The 13,453-nt window shown below is 46.3% G+C and overlaps 1 protein-coding gene across 2 annotated transcripts; it reads left to right on the top strand.

Moving 5' to 3' along the window:
- The first annotated feature begins 1,012 nt into the window (after positions 1-1,012).
- GEM (GTP binding protein overexpressed in skeletal muscle) lies at positions 1,013-13,396 on the top strand. 2 transcript variants are annotated; one of them, XM_058698581.1, is made up of 5 exons: positions 1,013-1,147; positions 2,490-2,829; positions 9,246-9,322; positions 10,106-10,310; positions 12,023-13,396. In XM_058698581.1, the coding sequence occupies exons 2-5, from the start codon at positions 2,499-2,501 to the stop codon at positions 12,298-12,300; spliced, it is 891 nt and encodes a 296-aa protein (XP_058554564.1). In that variant the 5' UTR covers positions 1,013-1,147; positions 2,490-2,498; the 3' UTR covers positions 12,301-13,396. The 2 variants fall into 2 exon arrangements, with proteins under 2 accessions (XP_058554564.1, XP_058554563.1); XM_058698580.1 differs by lacking the exon at positions 1,013-1,147 and adding an exon at positions 1,932-2,247.
- Positions 13,397-13,453: the final 57 nt, after the last annotated feature.

Raw genomic sequence — 13,453 nt, 5'->3', positions numbered from 1 at the left:
GCCAAGTGTCGTTTTTCTCCATAGAATGGGGTGGCAATGTATCTACCTTGCAGAATTGTAGTGGGATTGAGGTACTGCAGAGGCCAAACAGTACCTACTGAGTGTAGGTACTCAGAGGTACTTAGTAAATGATGGTAGTAGTTGCTATTGTTATTATTAACCCTGTGCCCTTTATTCACAGGAGTCTCTGGGGTGGGGATGGGGGAATGGGGCCGTGGTGTTTGGCTCAGGGCTCCTCTCCATGGCTGGGAGACACGGGCTCCATGCCCAGGCCCAGCAGTGCCAGGGAGCCTGGTACAGAGATGCTGCTGATTGGGGCGCTGATTGAATTCCCTGATAGAGGAGCCTCAGCATCCTGGCCGACAGTGCCGCCAGCAGCATTTAGCACAATCTGCTTGAACCCCTAATTAAGTTATTTTTCAGAACTGCCCTTTTCAAGGTCTTGTCCCTTTTCGTCACCTCTCTCTGGCCCCTTCTCTGTGGGTCCCTGCCAGAGAAGGGAAATAAAGCGGTGTGGGGCTTTCCTCCCTCTGTCCTCCAGAGAGAGGGTGACAGGACGCAGGAAGAGGCAGTTTTCAGGGCAGAGTACACGGCTGACACAAGCCCTGGCCACTCAAGGTGGCCGCAGCCCCATCCTAGAGGCTAAAGTCTCCGTGGGCACCTGGCCCATCCCTGTTTTCCTTCAAAGCTGGGTTCCCAACTCAAACCTGCCTCCTTCTCCATCCTGTGTCCCGACAGCTCGCCATCGTGGGAAGCGTGATTAAGTGGCACTTAGCGTATCTTTCCATCTTCTTGTGTCCGCCTCGTAAAAATAAAATACAACAAAATAAAAGGAGCCCGGGATGGAACTGTTGTTATTTTTTAAAAGGGGAGAAGGGGGTCACATGACTGCGAGTAACCGGTTCGGTGAAGTGGCTGCAAGTCGGAGTTTGCTGCAGAGCCGCCCCCTCCCGGCGGGGGCGCTGACGTCACGGAAAAGCCCCGGCGCGGACCGGCCGGCGCGCTATAAACGGCGGGGCCGCGGCGGCTGCGGGCGGCGGCACGGACGGCGGGCACGGCGCGAGCACCCCGCGCTCGGCGGCCCGGGATCGCAGCGCGCACCCACGCAGCACACGCGGACCCGCGGGCGCCCACGCTGCCGAGCCGAGTAAGCGGGCGGTTTGGGGCGGGGGTCCTCCTGAAGCCGGGCGGGGCGGGGGGCGGGCGGACACGAGGTGGGCGTTCCCAGCCCGCAGAACTTTCTAACTTGAGAGAAGAGCCCCTGAAACTTGCGGTCTGCGCCGTGGTTTTCCGGTCAGGGGCAGAGTTTAAGGTGCTGAAGATGCTATTTGTCGTTAGCAGGTTCCTTAGTTCGGCTCGGTAGGAGCGTGACCTCCTCCTACAGACTGTGTGGTCAGAGGGCAGCCGTGACTGATACGTCATGCTTTTGTTGTTTGAATGCAAGTCAGCCAACTGAGGCTGTGCTTGTAAGATCGAAAAACCGGCTGGTCCTCCCCGTTAGTGGCCGGCTCTCACGAATGATCTTGCTGATGAAAATGAGACGGCTTCTACTTTATCTCAAGTAGCCTTCGGGAACAGACCTTCGTGCAAGGGGAGGGAGTCTTGCAAAGGGAAAGTTGTGGCAGAGTTGTTGAATGTCATTTTGGGAGAGTCCTTGGCCTTCTGATTTTCTTCAAGAAGGTGGAAATCTGCGTTGAATTTTAAAACTCTTGGAGTGAATGTGGTTTCAGAAGAGGGAAGCATTTTCTTTGCAAATGGGATAGGTCGGAACGTGAGTAGGTCCTTAACCTGCGAGAACAACAGGGCTTGGGGCTGGGTTTTTTTACACATGATGTCTGTGGGCAAGAGGGCAGAGCTGAGGCATAAACCTCAAACAGAAAATTCTTTTTTTTTTTTTTGCCCCCAAATAATAGCTTATTCAAGCAGCTGGAGAGCATCAGGGTGACTTTACTAAACATGGAAGTTCCAATAAGTGCTTGTCCAGTCCAGCCGGAGGAGTGATGTCATTGCCACGTGTTTCCCACCCAGGCACAAAAGCCCGCTGGACGCTGGTGCAATTAAGAGCCATGTTTAGACAAGAGCAGCTAACCTGGCCAGCTGGTCCCCAGCTCCATTAACTTGTTGCTTTTCCAGCCATCTCTGAAGGCTGTTAGTTTCTTCTGGCTGCCTCTGTGTCAGTGCTGAGTGAGGGGTCCCAAGGCTTCCTTGAGGATGGAGGAAGCCCAAGGGCAGTGGGTGATGTTGACGGTACTTTTTTCTTTTTGCAAATGACAGTCCTCCTGAGGAGCCTGTTACGAAGTGTATGCATGTGTGTGTGTCCAGTTGAAAGCCTCTTGGGTTTGGGGACTGTTTCCTTGGGGTTCCTCATGTCAGGGTTACTGGGTCTCACCCCATCTGATCAAATATCACTGATGACTGACTGTGTGGTTGAGCCCCCGAGCTCTCGCTCCTGCTTATGATGCTTACATCTTGGCTGCTTTGCTCTCCAGGACCCAGCGATGACTCTGAACAATGTCACCATGCGCCAGGGCACCGTGGCCATGCAGCCGCAGCAGCAGCGCTGGAGCATCCCAGCGGACGGCAGGCATCTGATGGTTCAGAAGGAGCCCCACCAGTACGGCCAGTGCAGCCGTCACTCTGCTGCCCCGGAGGACCACTGCCGCCGGAGCTGGTCTTCCGACTCCACAGACTCAGTCATCTCCTCCGAGTCGGGGAACACCTACTACCGGGTGGTGCTCATAGGGGAGCAGGGGGTGGGCAAGTCCACTCTGGCCAACATCTTTGCAGGTGTGCATGACAGCATGGACAGCGACTGCGAGGTGCTGGGAGGTAGGTGGCCCGACCCCAGTGGGCGTCTTTCCGTTAGCGGTGGTCCAGTCGGAAAGAGCGAGTGGGTGCGCCATTTATCTGCAGAGTTGGGAGTGGTGATTATGCATTCCTGGCACTGGCTGGGCAAGCTGAGTCCCCAGAACAGCCTGCTGGCATGGTCCTCAGGACAAGAGAATGAAGATTCATCCTGTTCCAGATGGAACCTGGGCCAGAAAGGGGATTTCTTAGATTCCAGCTCCACAGGGACTGGGGGTAGAGTGGTTAAAGAGGGCAGAGTCAGAGGGTCAGGATCCCACCTCTGGTTTTTGCCAGCGCTGACCTGGATTTTTCAAGAGCTCGGTGCAGACATAGCTTTTTCCCACGATTATACCTAATACCAACCCGATTTGAAAAAGTATTAGGATGGATTCATCAGTTTCTACCGTTATTAGAGTCTTTCAAGGTTGTAAAATAGTTTAAAATAGTACAATGTCAAAAAAAATTTTTTTTGAGTATAACAATGGTGATACATATGTTTGTGTGTGTGATACATATGTTTTCAAGACGATTTTCTGTGTATAATCTCATTGAAAATATTCAAGACCTGCCTATTTCCAAAACTGATTTGAGGTGACATAGTTGCAAAAATGCATGTGTTCCTCGAATACACGTAAAGCATAGCGCTGCATTCTGGGAAGTAGTATGAGGATCCCAACTGTCAGTGGTATTCATACAGTGTTTCTCAGCCACAGCTTCCCTCGTAGCATACCTGACAAGGGGAGCTGGATGTCCTTATTTGCAGCTATAGAAATGAAGGAAGAACCTTCTAGTGCTTGCCCAAGTGGCACGATGTGTCTGTGCTCTCAGTTGCAACTCACAGCTGAATCACAGACCCCCAGGGTAGGAAGATGCCTTAGTGAGGAGTCAGTTCTGCCCTCCGCTTGATGCACTGGAATGCTGCTCCTTCCTCACTACTACTGTGAGCCCATTTTGGCTAAATGTTTCATCTTGATCATCTCCAGTGTGCGGGAGTTCACTGCTTACGAGGCAGCTCCTGAACTGGACTATAAATGATGACTCATTGATAGGACATTGATTTCTCTCCTCACTTCTGGAAGTCTCAGGGACTATAGCTAAACGAGAGTCAAGGAGAAATAGTGACCTCAGTCTTAGAAGGCTGGTTTTTCTCTTTCTCAGTAAGGGCTGGTGGTTGACTGTCGGTATGGGAGAAAGGGAGAGAGGAACTACTGTCTAGAAATCACATTTGCAATGGGAGAGGTGCTTTGTTGGGCATCTTATATTTGATCCCTTTTATTTTGGTACTCACAAAATTCTTGTACTCATATGAGTAAACTGAGTCTACAGAATACCACGTGGCTTACCTAGAATCAGTGGGGTAGCTGGAATGAGAACTCAGGATTTTATAATCTTAGTTCGGTGTTACTCTTATAGTGCCATTGACAGGGTACCTGCGATGTGCCAGGCACTATGCTAAGTACTTCTCATAAGTTTTTTCTGATAATGCAAAAACTGAACCAATTTGGTATTAATATCCCTATTTTACAGGTGAAGAAATGGAGGCTTATGACATCAAGTAACTTTCCCAGAGTGATAAAACTAGTCCACGGTATGGCCACGAGTCAGACCTAGTTGTGTGCATTCATTGTACCCTGCAGCCCATGGGCGTAGCATCTAAATACTCCTAGTGTCAGGCATGTGCCTGGCTCTGGGCTAGGCTCTGGGGTACCCAGTGGTAGTATATACCCTTTTAGGAAGGGGTGAAGTGTCAGTGGCTATAATTCAGAGCAGGGTAAAATTAGTGAATACCTTATGAAGTTAACAATAAAGTGTTTGGGGAGATTGACATAAGGAAGAGATCAACCAGGAGTTTTGTTTGTTTTTCAAGGGAGGTCTTAAAAGAGCTGGGTGGCAGGCTTTCAAAAATGCTTGTCAGTTAGAGTGGAGAGGTACTTATCCGGAGGGTGGTACCCCTATAGGCATATGGTGCCGGAAGACCGACTCATAACTGGAATTTGGGAAGGCATGCTTCTATATTTGGGAAAACTCATTTTGCTTAATGGGGGGAAAGGAGAGGGAGAATCCTTTCCTTACCTCCTTGAATAGAATCTTTGGCAAGAAACTCCTCAGGTGACCCAACCTATTTAATGTGTCCTATTTGAGTACCTTAATTTATACTGTCTAGGATTACATCTCTTATCCATAGGCAGCTGTTGGAATCACTACAGCTGGAAACTTGGAAGAAGGTTTTCCAAGTCATGCCCTCACATTGTTCTTTTTTCAGCATTAACCATAAAAAAACCTCTACACAATACTCTCATCAGTATCTCTCCTAATAAAGATGGATGTTGTTACAGCTCTATTGCAATAATCTTATGACTCTCTGTATACATTTAATGCCATTCGTTCATTTATTCGTCCATTCATTCATGCAATATTCATTCCTAAGTAGTTACTGAACATACACCATGGAACTTGGTGAGACACTGCGGGGGCATGCCAGGAGTCCTAGGGCTCCCCCCTAAAGATGCTTCCAGTATGTGCAATAGAGATCAGATGTGCACCAACTAAATCAAGATAGGATGTGATGAGTGGCTTGAAGAGGTAGAGGGACCGTGCTGTAGGAATTGAGAGGAGAAAAGATTACTTCTGACTGTGGAAGTCAGTAAAGGATTCATAGAAGAGGTGGCCTCTGAGCTGGATCCTAAGGATGACTAGGATTTGGAAGCCCTGAGTCAGTGAGAAGGTACGGCACGTGCACACAGGAAGTATGGGAAGAGCACTGGACTTCAGTCTGGTGATGTGGTTTTGGAGCCCAGCTTTGACACGATGTAGCTGAGTGCTCCTGCACAAGGTGCTGACCGCCCCCCCCCCCCCCCCCCACCCAAACTCCTCACTAGGGAGATAGAGATGATGCCTACCTCATAGGGCACTGGAGGATTGACGGAGGTAGCATATAAGCATGTAGCATAGTGCCTGGCACATAAGACGTACGGAATGAGTGTTAGAGCTGATTCTGAATCTACCATTTCCTGTGCCTGGATTTATCTTCTCAAACTGGCAGTTTTGTTGCTTGTAGTCCCCATCCACTCCGGCCCCTCTTGGCTAGGGCCCCGTGAGACGTGCAGAGGAAACGTGCCACAAGAGGAGAGGACGGTGTTCCTAGAGTGGGCTTCCCTTCCTGGGCTATGGAAGCTGGAAGCAGTTGAGAGTTTGGGGGAGAGGGATGTTGGAGCCTCCCAGCCTTTGAGAGGCTGCAGGAGCCCGTTCTAGTGTGGGAGAGAACTCCTGTGCAGCTTCCACACAGCATGTGAGCCAATCTTGGACAGAAGGGTCTCTGAGCACCGTGAGGGTTAAGTTAAAGACACATTAAGGTGTACTAGTCCAGGGGAGAATAGCTTCTGTCACCCAACCAGGTGACATCCATCCCATCCCTCAGGATGATCTCTCTCATTCCAGAGTGTGCGTGTTCACCCCAGCTTTTACTGAGAGCACTGGAGAAGTGAGGGCTTCTCCAGACCCACGATACTGAAAAGCTCTATAAGCCTGTAGGCCTCGACCCTTTCTCCACACACCTTAACCAGGGCAAATTTCAAAGGACTTTTCTAGAATTTCATGTTCTTTTATTTCTCCTCTCCTTACCTGATTAGCTCTTGAGAAAGCTAAAAGGTGAGTGACAAAGGGGAGGAAGAGAAACTAGAACTTTGGTTGCAGGCAGGCCCTCTCCTGGTTAGCAGAGGGCCGTGAAGCAGGATACTTTGTGTGTCTGAAGAATCTGTGGGGAGTGGGGGGGAGTAGTCAGAGGCTGTATATAGATCTGGGTGTGGGGGCACCTGGGTGGCTCAGTTGGTTAAGCATCCTACTCATGATTTTGGCTCAGGTCAGGATCTCAGAGTTGTGAGATTGAGACCTACATTGGGCTCTTAGCCTACTTAACATTCTCTGTCTCTGTCTCTCTCTCTCTCTCTCTCTCTCCTCTCCCTCCCCCCTCCCCACTCGTGAGTGCCTGTGTGTGTGTGTGTGTGTGTGTGTGTGTGTGTGTGTGTGTGTTCCCCCCCCCCCCATCCCACTGGCAAATAAAAATAAACTAGGTGTGGGGCATATGCGGTGAAGCAGGGTGGAGATATATTGTTTTAGGATTTGCAGCATAATGATTTTCAGGCAGGGCTAAGTCCAGGAATCTTCCAGAATGTCAAAGCAGTTAGGCGTCTACTTTTTAAGGTATAATCCCCGTTTTCTCTAGGCTAATGTTCAGACATCTCTTAAACCAAGGGGAAGCGTGAGTTTGCTTTTCCCCCCTAGCTATTGGAATGTAGTAGGTTTCTACTTGAACTGCTGGGGTCTCAGTCCCTTGTACCTGCTTCTGGATGATGAGTGGTGGGCTGAGGGCAGAGAAAGTGCTGTTTTGGATTTTTTGAGAACAGGGAAGGCTTTTAGAGAAAAGGGAAAAACTCCGAGGTAGTAAGGGGCAGTCAGCCAACCCCCCTTTTGTGCTGCTCAGGCTCTGATCATTTCCATTTGGTTGTAAAATTTGCCTGTTGAGTCAGGAGACCCTACTCTGCAGAAATCCAGATTGTGCGTCCCACTGTGATCCCATTCATGCTGTACATTGTGGATGGCAGACAGGATGGGGATAACAGACTTAATCCCCCAGTGGGACACCATTACCATTGATTAGAATGACACCTTATGGAGGCACGGAAATTGACGGAAAGAGCCTTTTCATTTGTCCACGTTTTCCTTCCTTTGCCTCTGCTGATTCCATTTCCTAGATGAAGAAACATTTAAACTGGGAGCATTGCTTTTTATAAATCCCTTGTTATTATAAAACAAGAGATGCCTTGGTTTCCCCAATGTAGTGTTTTTAAGCTAGGATTTACCTATGGTAGGAAACACCAACTATGGCAAGAACCGGCTTCCTCCATCAGAGCGAGTGATGACAACAGCTAATATTTATTGCATTTCTACCCCGTGCCCATGTCTAGCCTATGTAATTGCCCCAAGGCATGAATACTGTTATCAGTCCCATTTCACAGATGAAGAAACTGAGGCCCAGAGCACTTCAGTAAATGGTCCAGAGCCACATAGTTAATAAGAGATGGCATTCAGATTCTAATTCAGGTTTGCTTGTGTTTATATCCCCAGTGCTATAGTTATCATTCATTCATTCATTCGATAAGTGTTGGTTGCCCACCTGCAGTATGCTAAGCACTGCACTGGGTTCCGGGGGACATAGCAGCAGATCTCTGCCTTAATATTCGGGGGCCGAGAGGGACAGAAAAGAATAAGATAGGTGAATAAAATAGGTTAAGTGGATTGCATGTGGGGTACTTACAAGTACGACGAAGAAAAATGAAAATGGAAAGGAGTAAGCAATACTGGTAGGGGAGATGTGTTGCAATTTTAAGTAGCTGGTGAGGGAACACTTCCCCTGGAAAGAGGTGAGGGCACACGCCTGTTGGATATCCCAGGGAACAGGTTTCAGGCAAAAGGAGCAGCAAGAAAAATGGTAAAGAAAAAAAATCATTACAAAAATAATAATTCTCAAATGATGAAACTCGAAACAGGAAACCTCGTTGTGGAAACAGAGTGGGGATGGGCTCATGTGGATGGAGTTGATGGGAATCCCTCTTGCAAAATCCCAGTTAACTCAGCCAACTCTCCCCCTTGCCTCCCCCGCCTCGCCCCCGCCAACTGGTTTCTCTGGGCTGGAGCTGCTCTGGCGCATGGTACTGCTCACCCTTCACCTACACTCAGTCTGGGCTCAAGTGTAGGGAGGAGAGTTTCCATTACCAAGGAGGCCTGGAGGCTGTCCTGCTGACTTGAGATGGAAGAATAAGCCTGTTTATTCCTAGGGAGCTGAATGTTTTTTTTAAAGGAAGAGAACTTCAGCCAAAACAGGGTCGCAAGATTTTTTTCTTGCATGTTTCAAAACAGGAAAAATGTCTCTGAGCTTAGAGCTCCTGAAATTGCCAGTTAAGCACCCTACTGAAAGGTACAGTGGATTTCCATGTAAGGCTTATGAATGAGGCTTAGAGTTCCACTGGGCAGTTAGTGTTCTCTCATGGCATCATCCAATGAATCAGAGTCAAAAGCTCTCAGTGAGTTTATCCTTATAAATGGTTTTTCTATATAAAAGGTCCAGGAATGATGAAAACAAAAGCTTTTCATTTCAAGTGGTTTTTGGTGACACATGCAGAAGACATAGGGGTTCTGCTTAGGAGGTAGTGGAAGAATATACGTAGAATGTTGTTAAAGGTGATTAAAAAGTAGTAATTTGCCTTTGTGAATATCTGTATATTTGCATAATTGATTGCATATTTAGTAAGCTAATTTTCTAGTGTAATTTTCTACGTGATGCTTATGGAAAAGCGTTGCCTAATTTCCTGACTCCAGTGTCACTGTTCTTGCTTTTCTAGAAGATACATACGAACGAACCCTGATTGTTGACGGGGAAAGTGCAACAATTATACTCCTGGACATGTGGGAAAACAAGGTATGCAGAGCTCACAGCTCTCTGTAAGTTCTGTCAAGGCTTGCCTTCCAACAGGCTGTCTGATGCAAGGGTGACCTTGTCCTTTTTAGTGTTCTAGGTGAGGTGGGCTCATTTTCTTGATTAAAAGCTTTCTTTTTCTGAAGTAAGAGGCTGTTCTAAGGAACAGGTCATTCGCAAATGAGCTCTGAATATTAAGCAAGTGACAGTGATTTGCCCTCAGTTCAATTAAAAAAAAATACAAAAACATATATCCGCTTTAGGGCAAGTGCCAAATATGGATGATAATTTAAAGCTATATATAAAACCAGATTATGTGGAGTTGACAATCTTAATACTAGTCTTCAACATGTGCTTTTTAAAGATTTTGGGCTCCTGAGGATATTTGCTAGACCTTCTGTTTACTGAGAAGTCTCCTGTTCTCACAGAAGGACTCTAAATTTCATCACTTGGGAAAGGCAAAAGGGAGTTTTTGGAAGTCAGAAAAGGCTCATTTTTGGTAGATTGGATAAAAATTGGAAATGTGGTTTGGCAGAGTCATTGTATAATTTATCAACTCAAGCTGTAGGAGGAATGGGACAGTAAAAACTTTTTGGCAGAAATACCCGATGGGCTAGCTTATAGCCACCAGACATAGTACAGGCATGGGAGGCATGCATGTGGGGAGCTGGAATACGTTTCCTTTCTTCCTCATATCAGCAAGGGTACATAGGATACATGTACTGTTTCCCCCGATGCTTCATGTACCAGACCAGCCTGAGCTCAGGGAGGTTCTCCTTTTACCAGGGAGAGAATGAATGGCTCCAAGATCACTGCATGCAGGTCGGGGATGCCTACTTGATTGTCTACTCCATCACGGACCGAGCCAGCTTTGAGAAGGCATCTGAGCTGCGAATCCAGCTCCGCCGGGCTCGGCAGACAGAGGACATTCCTATAATTTTGGTCGGCAACAAAAGTGACCTGGTGCGGTGTCGGGAAGTGTCTGTATCAGGTAAGGGGAGCGGTGCCAGTGTCGTAGAAACCGTCTCTGGGTCACCTGGTTTTCTTCAGATAGGTGCTCTTTTCTTCCTTCATGAAGCCGGAACCAGGGACTCATTAAAATGCTCCCTGGAGTTTTGTGTCTAAGATTCCCGCATTCCCAGCAGATTGTTTCTGTGCTGGTTGTTGCTCCCTGATCCATCTGGTCGACTTGCAGGATTCCACTTTCCCCTTCCTGCAATTCCTTTAGGGAAAAGATCGTGCTCAGGGATTTACTGGCACTCCCCAGCCTTTATTCCTTGTCCTTTTCTATTCTCCTGGGAGCTCTCAAGAGTTCAGGGAAATAAAAGTAGTCTCTTTATGCAAGAAAGATGAAAACTCCAAGAGTTTCAATGAGAATAAGGATTCTACTCTGGCTGCCTCTGGTTCCTGGAGACCCTAGAAACTCCTTCCTGTCCCCTGCCTTTTGCTTCCTAAATTTCAGTTAAGGCATCAGCCTGATGCCTTAGTTTTTTTTTTCATGCGTAGTTCAGAGATACTGCCTATTTGCTTTGGGGGCCTTTGAGATTTTTTTGGCCTACTATAGATTTGGTTCCTGGTACCATGGTAAAAAATAAAATACTGCATTGCTAGGCCCCATTCAGGAGGAAAGAAACCTGATGAAGACTTAAGGTATACAACTAGTTTGGGAATGTCTTACTCTTAGGAAAGGACTGTCTATAGTAATCTTTTTTTTTTTTTCCCTAACGAAAACTTGGATACATGGCCGTTGAACACAGTGGAACATTTGACATTGAGGCTGCTCCAGAAAGCCTGTTTGTATAGTTTGCTGTCACTGTATTGTACATGTGTGAAATCATCAAAAAGTTTTTCAAGGTACCTCATCAGAGCTTTAAAATTGTTTTCTAAGAGAGGAAAGTCAGATAGTAGGATTCTTTTCCAATTCAGGAAACTCAGTTAGGAGAAAGAGTTAAGAATCTGAGCTTGAGGAAGAAGCAGGCTTGGCTTTACCCCTGCCACTTACAGGCTATGTGAATGCCTTCATGTTTTTTTTTTTTTTTTTTTTTTTTTTTTTTTTTAAATTTTTTTTTTCAACGTTTTTTATTTATTTTTGGGACAGAGAGAGACAGAGCATGAACAGGGGAGGGGCAGAGAGAGAGGGAGACACAGAATCGGAAACAGGCTCCAGGCTCCGAGCCATCAGCCCAGAGCCTGACGCGGGGCTCGAACTCACGGACCGCGAGATCGTGACCTGGCTGAAGTCGGACGCTTAACCGACTGCGCCACCCAGGCGCCCCGATGCCTTCATGTTTTTAAAAGACCACCCCCCCACCTCAGTTCCTTCATCCATCTGAAAGGGATAGTGTATTTTTCAAGATTGTTTTGAACATTAAAAAAATGTTTATAAAAAAGTATTTAACTCAGTTCCTGGCACATAGTAAGTACAATAAATTAAAGCTGTGGTTTTTATTGTTATAATTAATGTTACCGTATTTGATGAAATTGGACTTTTGCATAGTGAATTTATGATGGCCAGATCTAAAGACCATCTCTCCTGCTTCCTGTGACTCTGCCTCTTTCTATGCTCTGGGAGTGGCCTCCTATATCCATCACATGTGTGACTGACCTAGAGTTACCTGGAGACAGCTTGAGGTCAAGAATCATCAGCTTGGCTGTGTCCTGTGTAGCTCCTCTGACTTTCTTCTCCCCTTCTTTTCTTTCCAGAAGGGAGAGCGTGTGCTGTGGTGTTCGACTGCAAGTTCATTGAGACCTCCGCAGCTGTCCAGCACAATGTGAAGGAGCTGTTTGAGGGCATCGTGCGGCAGGTCCGCCTTCGGCGGGACAGCAAGGAGAAGAATGAGCGGCGGCTGGCCTACCAGAAAAGGAGGGAGAGCATCCCCAGGAAAGCCAGGCGCTTCTGGGGCAAGATCGTGGCCAAAAACAACAAGAATATGGCCTTCAAGCTCAAATCCAAATCCTGCCATGACCTCTCTGTGCTCTAGGCACCCAGAGTCGCCCAGATGTCCCCCTGATGGACGTCATCGAACACCATTGGGACTGATAATCTATATTAGATTGGATCCTTAAGTATTATTACATATGGCTTCCCCCATTGTAGCTGGGAATTAATGTGTTAGCCTTAAGGGCAACATAATGCATGGGAAATGAAAGATCTTTGTAAAATCAGTATTTATTTACAGGAAAAAGCCTGACCTGGCTGCTTGAACACCCAAGACTCATTAGAGGACATGTTTGGTGTTCACTTGTGTTCCTCTCTCCTTTGGATAGTAGAGAATTGAAGCCTACAAAAGAATGCTCAGAATGAGAACTTTTCATCATTAAAATTTCACCCAGTGTTCTGATACATGAATTTGAGGCCATTAGGTCATACACAAATGTAGAAAAGCCTTCAAGGGATTTATTCAAAGGAGGGAGAACTTCTTTCTCTGTACCTTGTATTCATGGAGCTAGAGTTATAGAACCGGGCTCATCATAATCATGACCATCATGGCTCCATCAAGCTGTGAAATGAAATGGTGCACCTTGCTGGAAGCTAAAGCTTAGTGAACAATTTTTGTTCAGCGCCCACAGTCGGGGATCCAGAAATTTGTAGAATTGGGAACTGAGACAGATACTACTTACGGGATCAAAAAGTCATGTCTTTGCTTCTGTGTCTTGTAATTTTTTGTTTAGGGGAAAATTATTTTAATCAAATTCTACTCGGTCAAACCACCTTTTATGTTTCATTGTTTTTAAAGTCATGGGGCCATCATGAAAATATTTTAAAAATTTGAATTATTGATAACCTGGAGTGCAAAATGCCAAATTTTGAAATATGATCAAAGGTCTGAATTTTTATAAAACACAAAACATAAATACTTCCAGTACTTTGGGTTGACCATTGTATGCCACAGCTCTGCTCTATTTATTGTTATTTTGCAAAATAATAGCCATTTTAACATTTGATAAAGCATATTTATGAGCATATTTCTTAATAGGAAAAATGTCCATTTTATTACCATTTTCTACCTTTTTCAGAATATGCAAGTTTTTACCTATGTGTCTTATAATAAAAGAAATAAAATCTTTGGGAAAAAAAGACATTCTTTAAAGTTTTTTTTAATCTTTATTTATTTTTGAGAGAGAGAGAGCAAG

This window comes from Neofelis nebulosa, chromosome 14, assembly GCF_028018385.1.
Source record: "Neofelis nebulosa isolate mNeoNeb1 chromosome 14, mNeoNeb1.pri, whole genome shotgun sequence".
Taxonomy (NCBI): domain Eukaryota; kingdom Metazoa; phylum Chordata; class Mammalia; order Carnivora; family Felidae; genus Neofelis; species Neofelis nebulosa.
Note: the sequence above shows the minus strand (reverse complement) of the source record. Positions and strands in the feature narration are given on the sequence as shown.